Below are 18,916 nucleotides of genomic sequence, written 5' to 3'. Positions count from 1 at the left end.
GTCAGTACTGTAGATACAGGTCAGAGGTCAGTACTGTAGGTACAGGTCAGAGGTCAGAGGTCAGAGCTGTAGATACAGGTCAGAGGTCAGAGGTCAGAGCTGTAGATAAAGGTGAGAGGTCAGTACTGTAGATACAGGTCAGAGGTCAGAGCTGTAGATAAAGGTGAGAGGTCAGTACTGTAGATACAGGTCAGAGGTCAGAGGTCAGTACTGTAGATACAGGTCAGAGGTCATTACTGTAGATACAGGTCAGAGGTCAGAGGTCAGAGCTGTAGATACAGGTCAGAGGTCAGAGGTCAGTACTGTAGCTACAGGTCAGAGGTCAGAGGTCAGTACTGTAGATACAGGTCAGAGGTCAGTACTGTAGATACAGGTCAGAGGTCAGAGGTCAGTACTGTAGATACAGATCAGAGGTCAGTACTGTAGATACAGGTCAGAGGTCAGAGGTCAGTACTGTAGATACAGGTCAGAGGTCAGTACTGTAGCTACAGGTCAGAGGTCAGAGGTCAGTACTGTAGATACAGGTCAGAGGTCAGTACTGTAGATACAGGTCAGAGGTCAGAGGTCAGTACTGTAGATACAGGTCAGAGGTCAGTACTGTAGATACAGGTCAGAGGTCAGAGGTCAGTACTGTAGATACAGGTCAGAGGTCAGTACTGTAGATACAGGTCAGAGGTCAGAGGTCATGTTATTCTTAATGTTTCTCCACAGAACCACCTCCAGTCTGGCCTACAGTTCTCATAGTTCTCCTGGTTCTCCTGGTTGTTCTTGGTGTCATTGGGGGTCTTTTGTATCATTTTCGACACTACTTCATGTCAGGTGAGTCTCTACTACTACACTACCCATAATGCTGATGGTAACATGTGTCCTGTGGAGGAGACTTGTTCCAGCTGCTGAAAGAGTTCAGAGTTCAAACAGCTGCTACAGAGAGCTGAAGAGAAACTTCCAGGTTTAGTTCCAGAAGTCAGAAACTCTTCATCAAACATGTCTGCAGCACTTTACAGGACGCTTTGACTAGTTACCAAGGAACGAGTCAGGAAGACATCAGGAACAAACGGAGACACAATCCAGCTCTAATCAGAAGCTCCTGACGTCCTCAATCAGGACCTGAGCTCTGAGCTCATGAGTCCAGGTCTCTCCCAGTCCCAGTAAAACCAGAGCAGAGGGTTAGGGTTCTTCCTCATCCATTCATCTGATTGGTTCCTCATTAGTTCCTGACTTCTTCTTTGGTAACTGCTCCAAATGTCCTGAAGAAGAAAACTGGTGTTCAGTCACAAACTAGTTTCCACTGGTTTGTGTCAGAGGTGTGACAGACGTCAGGTGAGCTCAGGTCACCTGGTTGATCCACGTCCTCAAACAAACTGAACACTGAGAGTCCTCCACCAACATGAGACACATAGACAAGGATGGACAGAGACGTCCTGTTACCATCAGAGCTGCTGCTGCTGTCTCTACAGCTGATGATGGGATTTGTTGTCCTCTCAGTCTACCAGGTGGAGGTGGATTCAGGGGTGGAGTCTGTCCAGCTGACCTGCAAAACCACAGCTCACCTGCCTGAAGACGCTAAAGTGGAGTGGAAGGACAGTTACTACAAGATGGTCCATGTGTATCAGAACGGCTCTGACCAGCTTGAAGACCAGAACCAGATTTACAGAAACAGAACGAAGATGAAGAAAAACCTGAAAACTGGAGACCTCAGTCTGACCCTGAAATACCCCACAGATGGAGACACCAAGATCTACACCTGCACCGTCTACAACAAGAAGGGAGACATCCTGATGGAGAAACAAGTGAAGCTCAATGTCAGAGGTCAGTACTGTAGATACAGGTCAGAGGTCAGAGGTCAGTACTGTAGATACAGGTCAGAGGTCAGAGGTCAGTACTGTAGATACCAGAGATGGGACCAAGTCTTTGTCCTCCAGTCCTAAACTTTTCATTTAGTCCTTTTAACAGTAATAATCTATTCCATTTAAATGACAGATCATAAATCCTTTTTAAATCTACATTTATTTATCATAACATGTGATAAAATGTCTAAAAGCAAAGAGCTGATCCTTCCATATGGCACTATTAATATTAGTATACACAAGTATACTTGGCCGACAGACCTTAATCTTAATCTTAATGTTAATCTAACCAGTTCCATTGAACTCATCTGCAACAATATTCTTCCTTTTAAACTTTCTTTGCTGAAGAAACATTTGATCAAATGTAGAAAAGTGCAGCTGAAATCATTTGAACAAAAAGTGCTGACATTTCATTTCCAAAGCTCTAGAATGAGTTCCACAATACTTCATTTCTGTCCTGTCTTGTCCTCGTCTCATCTCATATTGAAACATACCATCATCATCATCAGCGTATCCGTCAACAGCTTGGTGTATCTTCTGCTATTTCAGGGCCTTATTCTCCGTTGCATTTCCTAAAGTTTGTCAGTCATTTGTGGACGATGAGGTGATGAGATTGAAGGCTGTTGTGGTTCATTGGTGATGCTTTTGTTCATCTGGTATTCCTCAAATCTGGAAAGAAGTCATCTTGTAAAACAGATGTCAGTAAATCCCTTCTAGTCCTCCATAGATAGCATTTAAAATGACACTTTGCTCCTAATACTAGTAATATATCAACCTTAACATTAAGTTCCTAGACGCTTCTGGCGCCGGTCGAAGCCGACAGCTGCTTGTAACAGCTCTTACTTGATCTCTCTTTCTTTCCAGTTTATTTCACTTTTAGTGGAGATTACTTTGTAGATACTTTTAAGACAGCACCACACTTTTATAGTTTTACTGGGAGTCTCACCATCGCTGTAGTCTACATATTTATAACAACATCCAGACCGGCCGGTGTAACAGTGCACCAAGCGGCCCTTTGTTTACAGGAGGGAACAGCTGATGGTGCTGTGTAGCGCTGTAGTGTTCCCTCAGGACAGACATGAGATCCCCCCAGAGTCCTTCTGTTGATGGAGACCTGGCTTACACCGAGCATCCTGGACGCCACTGTTATGATGGACAACTTTCACCTTCTGAGGGTGGACAGAACAGCTGACAGTGGTAAGGAGAAAGGAGGAGGCCTGGCTGTGTTCATGAACCAGAGGTGGTGTAAACCTACACACTGCTCTGTTAAAGCTGTGTATAAGGAGGAGAATAAGGAGGAGCTGAGGACTGTACAGAAGGAGCTGAGAAGGAAGATGAGGGAGGGAAAGGCCAGCTACAGGAGGAAGATGGAGGAGCAGCTGCAGAGGAAGAACATCAGAGGGTTTGTACGTCCCAGTCTAGCGTACCTGACCCCTCCCTGTCTACGCCTCTTTTAAATATGGAAATTATATTTAAATTGACCCTCCACCTGAGATTCCCCTCTCTGTACGATCAGATAATGAAAACATAAGAATGAGTAAGACGGGAAAAAGAAGAACTTCACAGAAAGAGAACTGGAGACGCTGCTCACTGGAGTGGAGACAAACATGTCCTCTTTGACAGCTGTCCTCCACTGGAGTGGAGACAAACACGTCCTCTTTGACAGCTGTCCACCACTGAAGTGGAGACAAACATGTCCTCTTTGACAGCTGTCCTCCACTGGAGTGGAGACAAACATGTCCTCTTTGACAGCTGTCCTCCACGTCCCACCATGTTGGTTAATATCACATCTGATCTGAACATTGATGAATGAACATGTTTCATCATGTGATGGTTCTTTTATATCAATGTGTGTCCAGTCTATCGCTGACATGAGGATAACTCCGTCCCACACGGCTGGCATGGCTCTGCTCAGGGTCGACCGGTCGGACTAATAGTTTTCACACTGATGACAGTTTCCCAGCATCACCTCTAAGTGTCTCCAGAGGATCAACAGCTGTAGAAGCCAGAGTACGCCAGACATGACGTTGGTGAAGGAACGGACAAGTTCACGGTCATTTCACTCTTCAGAATCAGAATCAGCTTTAATGGCCAAGTATGACACATACAAGGAATTTGACTCCGGCAACTTTTCTCTCTGGTACAGAAGCAGCTTAAATAAGTGAAATAAAAATTAAATTAAATTAAATAAAATAAGATAAAAATACAAATAAATCTGAATCTGTACACATAAAATATAGGATAATATATAGACGGGTTTCCTGTTTACAAACATTACTGGGTGCGAGCGCATCCAGGGGGCAGAAAGCCAGACTGACTTATTGGTCCCCTACGACAACAATCTTAAATATTGAAGTATTGAAGCTTTTTTGTTTTGTTTGTATATAAATGCACAACTGCAGACTCAATAAAACGTGATTTTAGTTGGATCTGTTTGTCCATCTTTAATTTTGCAATGTTACTGTATATGTATGGCTATAATTATCATGTTCGGCGGGTAATGTAAAACGTAGCCCATTTTAACAGCGGCATCAATCGGACAGCCCGATTTTACTTTTAAATTAAAGTTAAGAACCCTTCGTTTTTCTTTAGTCACAGAGCGTACCTGGCTTGCTCACATATCATGAACATTTAGCTGAATTTACATTTTTGTAGATTTCGAGCTCTTTGTCATTTGACGTGCAGGCTATGCTAAGATATGTTGACGTGCAGGCTACTTGCTAAGATAAGTTGGCTAATGTTTACGTATTTCGTGTTTTAAGTATTAAAATACAACCTGTAGTTAAGTTGAAAGGATGATGATCCAACCGGCATGCTATAACAACATTAGCACTCGCAAACGTGATATCAGTTAGCTAGCGCTAGCTGCTAGCCTGCTACGAACAGATTTACTGAACGCAACGTCTTTTGTTTACAACTTTGTTAAACTTTAACATGAATGAACGTGAACATGGACGAGCATGCAGTGCTAACTTAAACTCATAGATAGAGAATTAAGATAGCTCTAAAACAAAACACCATCTGGACCCCAATCTGCCCTTTTTATTGCCTGAAGCCATAACCTCCTCCGGTTTTTTGCAAAAGTATGATTCCCCCTAGGAATATTAAACATCTGGCACTCATCACTGGCTCTTTTAGCTCAGCCAACACAACAACTCCTTGGCATTTTGACTGTACTACTACTACTACCAGCTCCCAGTTTGGGTTCGGGAGGCAGACACTCTCTCTATTTTTAAGGTCAGGCTTAAGACTTTCCTTTTTGATCAGGCTTATAGTTAGGGCTGGACTAAACCATCCCTTAGTTATGCTGCTATAGGCCTAGGCTGCTGGGGGACGATGCACCAAACACATGTCCTCCTTCTTTCTTCTCTCTCCACTCTCGCATCCTCCACTTTCTTTTCTCTGGCACAGAGCTCTTGCCCTCAAATTTCCTATCTACTACTAGTCATACAATTCTGTGCTATTACTATGTAGAATGTTTACTGCTGTGTGTGTCCCACCCCCCTTCCCCCCCTTCCCCCCCACTTCCCCCCTCTTCTTGTGAGTATCTCTGGCCTGGAGTGGTGTGTTTCCCGTGGAGCTCTATACTACATCTGTTGTCGTGGTCTCATCAGCCTGCCCAGTCTTCATGGAATCCTGCAGTTATCCACTCCTACCTGAATGAACAATTCTCCAACCTGCCTATGATTCCTCTTACATTTTCAAACTGTCATGTAACATCATCAGTTTGTATCATAAGATTCCACATGTACACTTTAGTCAGATATGTGTATCTATGACAGATGTACGTTTATCTTGCTGTTCTCTTCTCTCTTTGCTGTTCTCTTGTCTCTTTCTTCTGTCTGTACCCGGCTGGCCTTAGGCAGATGGGTCCCTCCATATGAGCTGGGTTCTGCTCGAGGTTTCTTCCTGTTAAAAGGGAGTTTTTCCTTGCCACCGTTGCCTTCAGGCTTGCTCTGGGGGTTTCAGGCCGGGTTTTTGTAAAGCGTCTTGAGACGATTTGTATTGTTATTGACGCTATATAAATAAAATTGAATTGAATTGAATTGAACTACTAAACGAAACACGCAAAGATTCAGTCCTCCTCCGTTATCAACACTCTCTGAAAAGACGTCTTTCTGCCCCGTCTGCGCGCGCAAACACTTGTGACGTTGCCAAGAAATCCGTCTATACACCAAACCAGGATTATTGTACAGTGAGTATATACAACAGTGCAGAGTTATTGTTTAATGTTCATGTGGATGGTCTGACACTCTGTGACTGCTCAGAGTTCAATAGAGCGACAGCCCGGGGGAAGAAACTGTCCTTGTGACGGCTGGTTTTGGCGTACAGCGCTCTGTAACGCCGGCCTGAGGGGAGGAGTCTAAACAGGTTGTGACCAGGGTGTGAGGGGTCTGTGGTGATTTTCCTGGCCTGCTTCCCGACCCGGGACCGGTACAGGTCCTGGATGGAGGGAAGATCGGTACCAATGATCCTCTCTGCAGACCTGACTGTTCTCTGCAGTCTGACCTTGTCATGCCTGGTGGCGGATCCAAACCAGACAGTGATGGATGTGGTCAGGACAGACTGGACTATTGCAGTGTAGAAGATGATCAGCAGCTCCTGAGGCAGGTTGAACTTCCTGAGCTGACGCAGAAAGTACAGCCTCTGCTGGGCCTTCTTCCTTTGGGAGTCTATGTGGGAGGTCCACTTCAGGTCCCGTGAAATTGTGGACCCGAGGAACCTGAATGAGTCTACTGTTGGGACTGTCCTGTTGAGTATGGTGAGAGGAGATGTTGATGGGGGTCTCTTCCTGAAGTCCACTGTCATCTCCACAGTTTTGAGCGGGTTTAGCTCCAGATGATTCTGACTGCACCAGAGGACCAGCTGTTCCACTTCCCTTCTGTATGCAGACTCGTCGCCGTCCCGGATGAGTCCAATGACGGTGGTGTCGTCTGCAAACTTCAGGAGTTTCACAGAAGGGTCCCTTGAGGTGCAGTCAGTGGTGTAAAGGGAGAAGAGCAGTGGGGAGAGAACGCATCCCTGGGGGGCGCCAGTGCTGAGGGACCGGGTGCTGGATGTGAAGTTCCCCAGTTTCACCTGCTGCCTCCTGTCAGTCAGGAAACTGGTAATCCACTGACAGGTGGAGGGGGGCACGGTGAGCTGGAACAGTTTTTGGTGGAGGAGCTCCAGGACGATGGTGTTGAACGCAGAGCTGAAGTCCACAAATAGGACCCGTGCGTCGGTCCCCGCTGAGTCTAGGTGGTGCAGGATGTAGTGGAGAGCCATGTTGACTGCATCATCTACTGACCTGTTTGCTCTATAGGCAAACTGCAGGGGGTCTAGCAGGGGATCCGTGATGTCCTTCAGGTGGGTCAGCACTAGTCGTTCAAAGGATTTCATGACCACAGATGTCAAGGTGACTGGTCTGTAGTCGTTTAATCCTGTGACAGGGGACTTCTTGGGAACCGGGATGATGGTGGAGCGTTTGAGGCAGGAGGGGACCACGCACAGCTCCAGGGAGTTGTTGAAGATCTGAGTGAAGATGGGAGCCAGCTGGTCAGCACAGACTTTCAGGCAGGACGGAGACACTCCATTGGGTCCCGGGGCCTTCCTAATCCTCTGTCTCTGAAAGAGTTGACGCACATCCTGTTCGCAGATCCTCAGCGCAGGCAGGGGGTCGGGTACGGGGGTGGTTTGGGGTGCTGCTAGGCCTTTTGTGATGGAGATGGTGGGGGAAGTGAAAGGTGTGAAAGTCCTTTCAAACCTGGAGTAAAAGTCACTGAGGTCCTCTGCTAGGCGGGGGCTCCCCGTGCGATATGCGTCCTTTATTGTGGTGTAGCAGTGGTCCAAAGTGTTCATGTCCCTGGTGGGACACATCATGTGCTGTCTATATTTTGGCATTTCGAGTTTGAGATTTGCTCTGTTAAAATCCCCGAGAATGATTAGCAGAGAGTCCGGGTGTGTTTTCTCCACGTCTATAATCTGGTCGGCGAGGTGATGTAACGCCTCCGTTACGCACGCCTGCGGTGGAATGTACACACCGACCAGCACAAACGAGGTGAACTCCCGTGGTGAATAAAATGGTCTACAGTTCATGAAAAAAGACTCCAAGTGAGGGCTGCATGTCTTCTTTAACACCGTGACATCTGTACACCAACCTTCGTTAATGTAGAAGCACGTTCCTCCTCCCTTTGACTTCCCAGACAGTTCCGTGCAGCGGTCCGCACGGAACAGCTGGAAGCCCGGCAGCCGTAGTGCGCTGTCCGGGATGTGTTCACTGAGCCAGGTTTCAGTGAAGCACAGGGCGGCTGAACAGCGAAAGTCTGAGTTCTTGGTTAGGAGAAGGAGCAATTCATCCATTTTGTTAGGCAGAGAGCGGACGTTCCCCAGGTGTATGGACGGGAGAGCGGTGCATAATCCCCGCTGCCGCAACTTGGCGAGCGCTCCAGCTCGTTTCCCGCGCCGGCGTCTCCTTCTAAATCCACAGAGCGCTGCTGCTCCTCCGACCAGAATCTCCAAAAAACAGTCTGGTTGGGTAAAAACCGGTGAAAAAAGTCCAGCACTGGATAGTCCTATTTTTAAGAGTTCCTCTCTGCTAATTTTAATAGCAGAGGGAGTGCAGAAAACTACACTAAAAAGTAAAACAGCAACAAGTACTAGAGAGCAAAGTACCAAGGCGTCCGTCCGCGGCGCCATCTTGGATCCAGGCTTGATGGAAGGCTCTTGATGGTAAATGGTAAATGGCCTTGCTTTTATAGAGAGCTTTTCTACCTATTGGTACTCAAAGTGCTTCACAGTCAAAGACACATCTACTCATTCACTCACACATTCACACACCACTGGGAGCAACTGGGGGTTCAGTATCTTGCTCAAAGACACTTCAGCATGTGTCACTTTTCTGTGAGCGAGTACGTATGGAACGTTTTTTTGTCTGCACGCACCCTTCATACATGAGGCCCCAGGAGAGAAAAGAGCTGAGGAAGATAAAACCAAGGAAAGCATCTGGACCGGATGGTATCAGCTCCAGGCTCCTTAAGTCCTGTGCAGATGAACTGTGTGGAGTTATGGAGCATGTCTTCAACCTGAGCCTTGGGCTGAGAGTGCTACCACAGATTTAGAAGACCTCGTGTGTGGTACCGGTTCCTAAAACATGACTTTTCTAAGCGATTCTTCCAACGGTGTGGGAATAATCGGGAAAAATACGGATGTTTTGTCCCATTGAAATGAATGGAGAAGACTGAAAACATCACCAGCATTCCAAAATGACCTCCCTCACTTTGCTGAGCGATTACTCGGCCGTGCTTTGGAGTAGAAAAATGACTGGAAGTTTGTACGAGGCACGGGAAGTGTAGCTTTCTTTTCCTGAAAACAGTGTTTGGATACCTTTTACGGTTTGGTCAGGGTCACAGTTTACGTTTTGGTGAAATTTGAAAAATCTGAAAAACTTCTGGTTTATAATGGATCCCTATGGCTGCACTCTAACTCTCACTCTAACTTCAGAGATTCTTTGAAATTCTGAAGAAAAAAAAGTTTCAATCTTACGGGGTGGCCACAGTTTTTGAGGTACAGAGATAAAAAATATTTGAAACGTAGATATTTTTGTTGGCTTTCAGATGGTGTTGGTCTGATTTCTGTAGGTCCTACGGTTTGGACTGTAGACTCCACTGAGCGAGGAGTGCGCCGACCACTTTTCAAATTTTTCCCCGTGTGTGTGTATGTGAAAAGTGAGAGCGATTTTTTTGTAGATAATACCTTTCCTTCCTCGTCTTTCTCAATCGACTGAGGCCACAATTTTCACAGTACGTGCATGGAAATACACAAAATCGTAGAGAACAAGCGGCTGACGCTGACAATGTGTTCGTTTTCCCGGTAGGACTTGTAGTTTTTGATTTATGAGCATTAGTTCGGACCCCTAATCCTAGGGTCCAGTTTTTTTGGACCTCCCTCTCACTCAGGCAGAGGTGAGAGTCAGAAGGAGACTTCAGCAGCAGCTGGCCCTGGTAGCCATGACAACCGGACCCTAACGAGCTTAGACACGCCCAACTGAACACTGCCCTGCCCCTGATTGGCTTACCATGAAATCTTAGCCTACCTTAGCCAATCATCATCACTTATGTGGCTGAATGCTTGGTTACAACATCTTGCAGCAGTTACTTGGCGACTTCACCGCTGCGTTTCATTTTCCCTCATTCTGCTGAACGAGGTGAACGAACACAGAAGTGAAGTCTGTCTTTTTGTTTTATTCACCTTACAGGTAAATAAGGTGAATAATCCACGTCAAAATAACTTGATGAATGAGCGTAAATATGACGTTATGCACTGTTGATAAAGAGAAAACAAAAAGATGTTAGTGAGGAAAGTGACCATGTTGCATGTAGTTGAAGTCTGGGGTGTTGCCGTGTTCCACCAGAGTAGAAGATGGCACAGAATATGATGTTTGGAACCAGATACATTTATAATGTTTGGTGTTAAAGGCTCACATGTCAATAAATTCTGCTGAACGAGGTGAACCAACACAGAAGTGAAGTCTGTCTTTGTGTTTATTACACTTTACAGTGAATCTATAAACTGTTTACCAGCGTACCAGTTGATACTGGTAACGTGATCGTAAACACAACTGAAGAACTTTAGTGTCATTAATGAATAATTAGAGAGCTCCTGTTTGTTCTTGGGTAAGAAGGCCCTCGACCATACATGAGCCAGAAGACAAGAAAGACAATCTGCTGCTGGTGCTGGGAAATAAGAATGAAAAGGAATGAACCTGATTAAGACACAGGGAAATGTTCTGAAATCATTCATTCACTTCATGAATAGATAGTTGAACATTTAACATTTAATACATCAGTAGTTTACACTTCTTAACTTGTCTCTGTTCAATGGAGAATGGGACATATTTCAGACTGGAACCAGTCAAACATGTTTCACTCCAAATATTTCTCTTCAATGTGCTCAGAGCTGCTGCTGCTGTCTCTACAGCTGATGATGGGATTTGTTGTCCTCTCAGTCCCCCAGGTGGAGGTGGATTCAGGGGTGGAGTCTGTCCAGCTGACCTGGAAAACCACAGCTCACCTGCCTGAAGACGCTAAAGTGGAGTGGACGATAGACTTAATTTTCTTTACCAGGAAGGTCCATGTGTATCAGAACGGCTCTGACCAGCTTGAAGACCAGGACCAGATTTACAGAAACAGAACGAAGATGAATGAAGACCTGCTGAAAACTGGAGACCTCAGTCTGACCCTGAAATACCCCACAGATGGAGACACCAACACCTACACCTGCACCGTCTACGACAACGAGGGAGAGACCCTGATGATGAAACAAGTGAAGCTCAATGTCAGAGGTTTGTTTGTTTCTCTTTATTTCTTTCTTTGTCTTTTCTTTCTCTCTCTGTTTGTCTTATTTCTTTCTGTCTGTCTTTCATTCTGGTTTTATTCCTTTCATCCTTTCTCTCTCTCTCTCTCTGAGTGCATGCTGGGAGTGTGTGGAGTTTGTGGAGAGTTTGTGTGTTTTTTTCTAACTTTTGTTTCCTCTATGTGATTTCTCACGGTGTGATTGTGATGTGAGGGGTTTGTGGTTGTTGTTTGGGTAGTTTACTGTAATTTGGTGTGTGTTTGGTGGGTGTTTGGTGGAATTTAAGCCGTGGTTCACGGCGGGGATGGCGTCATTGGAGACGCCTTCCCTCTCAATCCGACATGGGGTGAGGGTTCAGCCCGACCCGTGGGTGCCGGTGGAGGAGGTTCTCCTGGCTGTGGGAGACCAGGTGGGACACGCTAACCTGTCCTACGCCTCCAGGATGAATAAAGGAGTGGTGGTGTTTGTAAAAGAGGAGCGTTTGGTGGCTGATCTGTTGGCGAGCGGAGTGACTCTGAACGGTTTGTACCTGCAGGTGTCCCCGCTCGCCGTACCTTTCACCCGGGTCACCGTCTCCGGTGTTCCCCCGTTCATTCCCAACGAGGCAGCTGGATCAGGAGCTGCAGCGCTTCAGGAAGATGGCGAGTAAGTTTAAAACGGTGGGTTTAGGCTGCAAGAGTGACAAACTGAGACACGTCCAGTCCTTCAGGAGACAGGTACACATGTTCCTCACCTGTCCGTCACAGACGCTACACGTGTCTTTCAGAGTCAGACATGGAGAGGGGCATAACATGGTGTACGCCAGCACAGGGAATATGAAGTGCTTTGAGTGTGGGGATGTGGGGCACAAGCGGGTCGCCTGTCCTCACAGATGGATGGACGCACTCAGACCGCCGCGGTGTCCAGAGATGAGGCGGCGGAGGCAGCCGTCACTAAATGGCGGAGCGGCCCCGCCCCTCCGACAGAGTCTGATGGAGGACAGGACTCCAACACAGCAGGAGAGGAGGTCCGTCGGGGACACAGCGGTGGAGGACAGGCAGCTGAATCCGACCAAAGTCAGGCTGCCGGTGTAGAGGTGAGGAGGGGGGAGTCAGGTGTGACACAGACTGTGGGTGAGGAGGAGGACGGGATGGACTGTGACTCAGACTGTGTCTCTGTAGCAGACTCACAGTCTTTGAGTGGAGACATATACACCTTAGAGGACATCAGTACTTTCCTCGATGAAACTTTTGGACAGTCCGTTAAAGTAACAGATTTTTTCCGATTCAGATAAATTTATGAAAACTGTCACAATTTTACAGAAGAAATTTGAGGCATTTTGGGAAATTTGGAGGGGGAGGAAGGGTGAGTTTGAGTTTTTGAGTCAGTGGTGGGAGGTAGGTAAGGCACATGTATGACAGACTATATAGGGATCTTAGGTGGCAGCAATCACTTCAGGGTGTCGGGTCAGGACACTGTTGTAAGGTTCAGGTGAGTGCATTAAGAAGAGGCACAGTCCTTTAATACAGTTCAAACTGTTTATCGGCGTGAGAGTGTGTGTATGTGTGTGTGTGGTTGCTGCAATACAAGCACAACAATACCGACTGATGAGAAAATAAACTACAACTTAAATATAAAAACACACTGAGCTAGCCAGATAACAACTGAAATACAGCTCCAGATTAGTTATGCATTTAAAGTAGGGCTGTCAAACGATTCATTTTTTTAATCGCGATTAATCGTGTTTTTCCCATAGTTAACTCGCGATTAATCTCTATATTAAAAATATAGAGTTAGAATCAAATAAACACAAAGAAAAAATTTCATTTATCTTTTATTTCTTCTTTCAAATAAAAAAGTGCATTGTAGACCCATTTGTCTATTTCAAAAACACAGCACATAAAATGCCACAACAATGTGGTCTTAAAACTGAAGAGGTAGTAGACAACAAACGACAAACAGAACAGAGCCTAATGACAGTTTAATGAAGGAAAAACTAAGAGTAGTGGGTGGTGGCGAGAGACTGGAGAGAGAAACTACGGGAACAAAATACAGAGACGGCTGGGCACTGAAGCGGGTTATCGCAAGGACATTGTTTTGCATTAGCGTCACCAGTTGGAGTACGTTGTTTCTCCAGGACTCCAGTAAGGCTCTGCGGGCTACAGTCAAGGACGCCATTATCGGCGGCCGTATACGCCACGAGTAACGGCTGAGTACGCCACTACGGACGGCAGAGGACGGAAGCACGCCAGGAGCGCTCGGTTTCCGCTGGTCGTTTGGATTTGTCAGTTGGACAAAACGGGAAACATTAACTGTGCTTAACTCCGTGGAGACCGGGAGCAGTAAACAGGCCTGCAACGGGTATTGCGTGTGTGTGCGTGCGTGTGTGTGTGGGCCCATGTGTGTTTATACTGTTTAGTATTGTGAATGTGTAAAGGTTAAATACGACAGTAGTTTTACCAACATTTAATGAGTCATTATTCAGTTAAGTTTAGTAAAGTGACTTAAGTTCGGGTTTACGTGTTTTGTTAGTATTAGGTAACGTGGTAAGCATTTGTTGTTGCCCTTTTTTTTGTGTTTAAACCTAATATTTGAGTAAATAATCATTTTGTTTACTGATAAAAACATTTGTCTGGGGTCAGTTATTCCTAATAAGGTTCACCCATAATACACCTTGAATCACTGAACCCAAAACGTCCCTTCATTCATAGAGTGCGGGGGTGCTACATAAGCCAATCGCTAAGGCAGACCAGTCTGGTAACATTTTCAGTGGACAGTGCTGCTCTTTTCTTTTGCACAATGTGACCAGACAGTGAGAACAGTCTTTCGCATGGTACTGTCGTTGCAGGTGTAGCCAAGTACTTCTGTGCGAGAGATGCCAAGCTTTTGTAGGCCCCTGCATGTTCAGACCACCATTTCAATGGACATGTTTCCATAGAGGTGCAGTGCTCTGCTCTGTACCGATCTACACAAGCATTATCTGCTGCCTCCACTTCATCTTCTGAATCTGATGCAACCAACAGGAGGTTCATCTTCTTTTTTGGTGGTTCTGGATCTGTTGTTTCTTTCAGATCTGGGAAGGCATTTCAGATCCTTAAATCTGGGGTCGAGCGCTGTTGCCACTTTCAACCATCGGACATTGGTGCTTTCTTTCCGCTTTGAAAGGTCAGTCATGAAGGACTATTTAAACCAGATCACATAGGCTGGATCATCATCAGAAGATTTCATCGCCCGCATCAAATGGCACAGTGCAGGCAGGACCACAGAACAGGATATGTACTGTTCTCCACCCAAAAGATCAGTCACATACCTGCCATGAAAAATATAGTGCAATTATTAAGAGCTAATAATTCATAGATGAACAACTATCAAATACAACAGTTTCTCCTACCACCACACCTGTCCAGTCTACTACAGCCCCACACAGAAAGCACAACTTTATCTACTCCTTCAACTACCACAACTGCTTAAACTACAACAACAGCATCATACTTTTGTTGCAACAATGCAATTACTTGCCAATGATTAAAGAGACAATAATTAATTACCTGTGCATTTTCTACCACATAAATTCAAAATAAATGTTTTTACTGTGTTTTTATTTTATTTTTTAAGTAGCTTACCTGCAGGGTTCAAGAAGAATTTCAAAGTTTTTGATTTTCTCCAATTCGGCATCGGTCAGCATGGCTGGAGCGCTCCTCTGCTGATGGAGGTCAAGTGCAGCTCTGAGAGCATCTTTGTTTCTGTGAAGCCGAGTGATCATGCTCAGAGTGGAGTTCCATCTGGTGGAAACGTCTTGGATTAGAGGTTCCTCCTTCTGGCCCTTCTCCACTTGTTTGTGTCGCAGTTCTTCAGCGTTAGCTGGACTGTGCTTAAAATGTCCAACCAGTTTGCGGCATTTTGCCAGGACCGTCTCCAAACCACTGTCACGGATTGACGTTGTAATCAACCTCTGTATACTGTGTGCAATGCACGGCATGTGTTCATATTGCATAAGTCTTGCTGCTGCTACCATATTCCGTGCATTATCTGTGCCAATTGTTGTCACCTTTTTTGCAATATCCCATTTCTCTGCAACTTCTGTGAAATGCTGGGCACATGTTTCAGCAAAGTGTCGTTCTCCTGTATGTTGAACTGTTAAAGCAAACGACTGCAATATCCAGTCATTGTCTATATGGTGTGCAGTTACTCCAAGATAATTTTTGTTGCTCACTGACGTCCAGTGATCCCCTGTTAATGTGACGGCATGTGCAGTTTTCAGGAGTTCCACTTTACTTGCCTTCTCAGTCTCATACAGGTCATGTATGCGTTTACCAATTGTTCCCTGCGACGGTAATGTGTATGATGGATCAGCAGTTGCCAAATGAAGAACGTCCCTTAGACCCGCATCTTCAACGATGTTCAACGGTCTGCAGTCATTTGCCACCCATTTCGCCAGCGCTGTGGTTAACTTAGCTTCATCCAGTGGTTGGCAACGACTCACACACTCAACCAGAGAGCTTTGACGAATCTGCTGCTTGTTGTTAGCCTGGACTGCACTGCCGGGATGTTTTGCTTGTAGGTGGTAGCTCAGACTGCTAGTACTTCGGTGATAGTGAAATTCCATCGGACACAAGGCGCATAATACTTTTGTTTTGTCGACTGAGCCATCTTGAAGTTTTTTAAAGTGAAACGAACCATTCAGAAGCCCAGAGGTATTTTTTTCCATGACCACGGTTTGAATGGAAGAAGTATTGCTCTCATTCTTCTTCTACGTCTCTGCGGTTGGCAACCAGCTTCAAGGTGCCTTACCGCCACCTGGACTGGAGGTCCGACACTGCAGTCTAGTAGAGGACAAACCGATTAACCGCGATCAAAAAAAATGAATGCGTTAAATTTTTTAATTAATCGCATCGCTATTAACGCTTTAACTATGACAGCCCTAATTTAAAGTCAGCATTAATCAACCTGAGTATTAATCTATAGGCTTAGATGCAACATAAGAGGGACATACACTGTCGCTGATCAATTAGCATTCAGTATGCAACGTATAAACAACAGGGATTAGCAACACAGCAACACAAACTTCTCAGGTTATGGCTAGTTAGCAGCTAGCTTCATGTCACTCATTAACAAATAAATGCTCATCACATTAAACAACCGATGGCGAAAAACTACTGCTAAGTCATCAAAACAGACTCATGGATAAACACAAACATCAACAGAGTGTAACACATAAGAACAACACCATAACTCATGGCTCTATGGATGCACACACTGCAGAGATCATTCAGCCAATGTTTGCTCTGAGCCAAGCCATACGTCTATGGTGTGTTCAAGGCCCTTGGTAGTGTGGGAATTTACATGTGAGGCAATTAAAAACAATGAAAGAAACATGCACAGAGGGATGAACTTTTGTACAACACACATTAGGGTTTTCTGTCAGCAGTACACTAGTCACTCCACAACACGGATCAGAAGAACCATACAACACTTAGAGCAGGACATCAGGGACATGGAGGAAAAAATAAAATAAAAAAAATAAAAAATATATGTGTGTATATAAAAAAAAAATATATATATATATATATATCAGCCGCGGGAGGTGGCTAAAGGGATCACAGAGGGAAACTTTCACATTGTACACAGAAAATGAATGAAATAAAAACAATGATGAAAGAAGGTGTTGATGTTGCCAATATCAATGAAAAAACAAATGCATTTCTAACAATGTTGGATGAATTTAAAAGGTGTCATGAAGCTGTTCAGAAACTGCTGCCTGAGGATGTCAGAATAAATGAAACTTTGGACTGGTATGAGCCAAAAATGGCAGATTATGACGCTTTTCTGACTGAGGTGGATGAATGGATAAAATCTCAGCCTGACCCACAAACTCTTGTGGACTTTGGGGACAGTATCTCACAGACTGGTTTAAAGAGTTCAAACGTTTCTAAATGTTCAAAATCTTCATCCATTGCTTCAGTACGCATGAAGGCTGCTGCAGACAAAGCTGCTCTACTGGCCAGAGCTGAAGCTCTTAATAAGAAACATGAACTGGAAATGGAGAAGCATCAGCTTAGTTTAAAGATGGAATCTCTGAACTTGGAAGCAGATATTGCTGCAGCTGATGCGAGGTTGAAGGCTCTGGAGGAATTTGAAAGTGAAGAATCTGGAAAACAAATGGAGGAACAAATAAATGCATCTGACAAAATAGAAGTAAGCCTAGAACAACTGGAGTTTGCACGGATAGGAACTATACCTAAAACACCCTTACAAAAAATGATACACACCCGGTACTCACCACTAGCTGGAACTACAGAAAAGCCTGAGCAACCACCAAGAGCTACAACAAAACCTCATACACCCAGAGTTGTCGTATCTGACGGACCACACAGGAGAGACCAATCCACTCCCAGAGGTGAAATAGCTCAGAGCCTCGATCTTACAAATATTATGCAAAGACAGACAGACTTGGCAGATCTGCTGGTGATGCAGCAGAGAGAAGATAAACTTCCAAAAAGGGAGGTTCTGGTGTTTGATGGCGATCCTCTCACTTTCCGACCATTTATGTAGGCTTTCAAGCATAACATCGAGGACAAAACCAACAGTAATGAGGATCGACTGTACTTCCTGGAACAGTATACTGTTGGTCAGCCAAAGGAACTAGTGCAAAGCTGCTTTCACATGACTGCAACAACAGGCTATGATGAAGCACAACAGCATACATGGAAAAGGCCTCAAACTGGAACTCAATACGCACAGATGATGGAAAGGCACTTCACAGCTACGCCCTCTATCTAAGGGGCTGTGTTAATGCGGTTCAGGACCTCCCATACATGTCAGAGCTGGATTTACCATCTAACATGAAACGGCTTGTTTCCAAACTACCATTTAAACTTCGGGAGAAATGGCGGTCTTCTCTATGTAACATCACTGAAAGAACACAGCAGAGACCTAAATTCCGTGACCTTGTTCAGTTTATAGAAAAACAAGCCAGAATGATTCAAGATCCTGTCTTTGGAGATATCCAGGATTCTGCTAATGGGAGAAAATCCAAAAATGACTTGCCTTATGTGAGATCTAGCAGCAAGAAAAGCTTTGCTACAGCAGTAGTTCCCAAGACAGAAGCCAACATGAACACCAAGGCTAGGAAAAAGGGGGACAAGCCAGAGGGCATCCGTACAGCCATCGATGCTTTCATCAAGCCTTGTGCTTTCTGTAAAGGAGATCATGTGATGGAAATATGTCAAGCAATGACAAATATTCCCCACAAGGAGAAAGTTGAACTGCTAAGGAAAAATGGACTCTGCTTTGCCTGCTTGGTTAAAGGTCATATGAGTAAAGAATGTAAAAGACGTCTCACGTGTCGTTCCTGTGAGAAGAAACATCCCACTGTCCGACATATGGAGAACTTTACTCCAGGAAATGCCAAACCAGCAGCTAAGAAGGATTCAGACACCAGGAGCAATGGCATTGCTAAAGTTTCATCGGCAGCACAAATTGCTATGGTATCATCAGCGGCACAAACAGGAGACAGAACAACAGACTACAAGTTGGCAGTGGTACCTGTAAAAATGAAAGCACATAAAGGCAGCTGTTTGATTGAAACCTATGCGTTTCTAGACCCTGGAAGCAATGCTACTTTTGTCACAGAGAAACTGATGGAACAGTTGTCTGTTAGAGGAAAGAAAACCGAAATCTTACTCCGAACAATGGGTCATGAAAAGCCTGTGAAAACCCATGTTATGAGAGGACTGGAAGTATGCAGCCTGGATGGC

At 45.1% G+C, this 18,916-nt stretch overlaps 1 protein-coding gene across 1 annotated transcript in view; it reads left to right on the top strand.

Annotated features, from left to right (window-relative positions):
- The window catches only part of LOC311490591 (butyrophilin-like protein 2), a 67,506-nt gene that overhangs the window by 43,384 nt on the left and 5,206 nt on the right, over positions 1-18,916 (top strand). Inside the window, exons 4-6 of the mRNA XM_084548168.1 lie at positions 712-819; positions 1,486-1,818; positions 10,834-11,169. Of these exons, the coding sequence (XP_084404294.1) occupies positions 712-819; positions 1,486-1,818; positions 10,834-11,169 (777 nt within the window). The remainder of the gene's footprint in view (positions 1-711; positions 820-1,485; positions 1,819-10,833; positions 11,170-18,916) is intronic.

This window comes from Chelon labrosus, assembly GCF_963514085.1.
Source record: "Chelon labrosus genome assembly, chromosome: 1".
NCBI lineage: Eukaryota > Metazoa > Chordata > Actinopteri > Mugiliformes > Mugilidae > Chelon > Chelon labrosus.
Note: the sequence above shows the minus strand (reverse complement) of the source record. Positions and strands in the feature narration are given on the sequence as shown.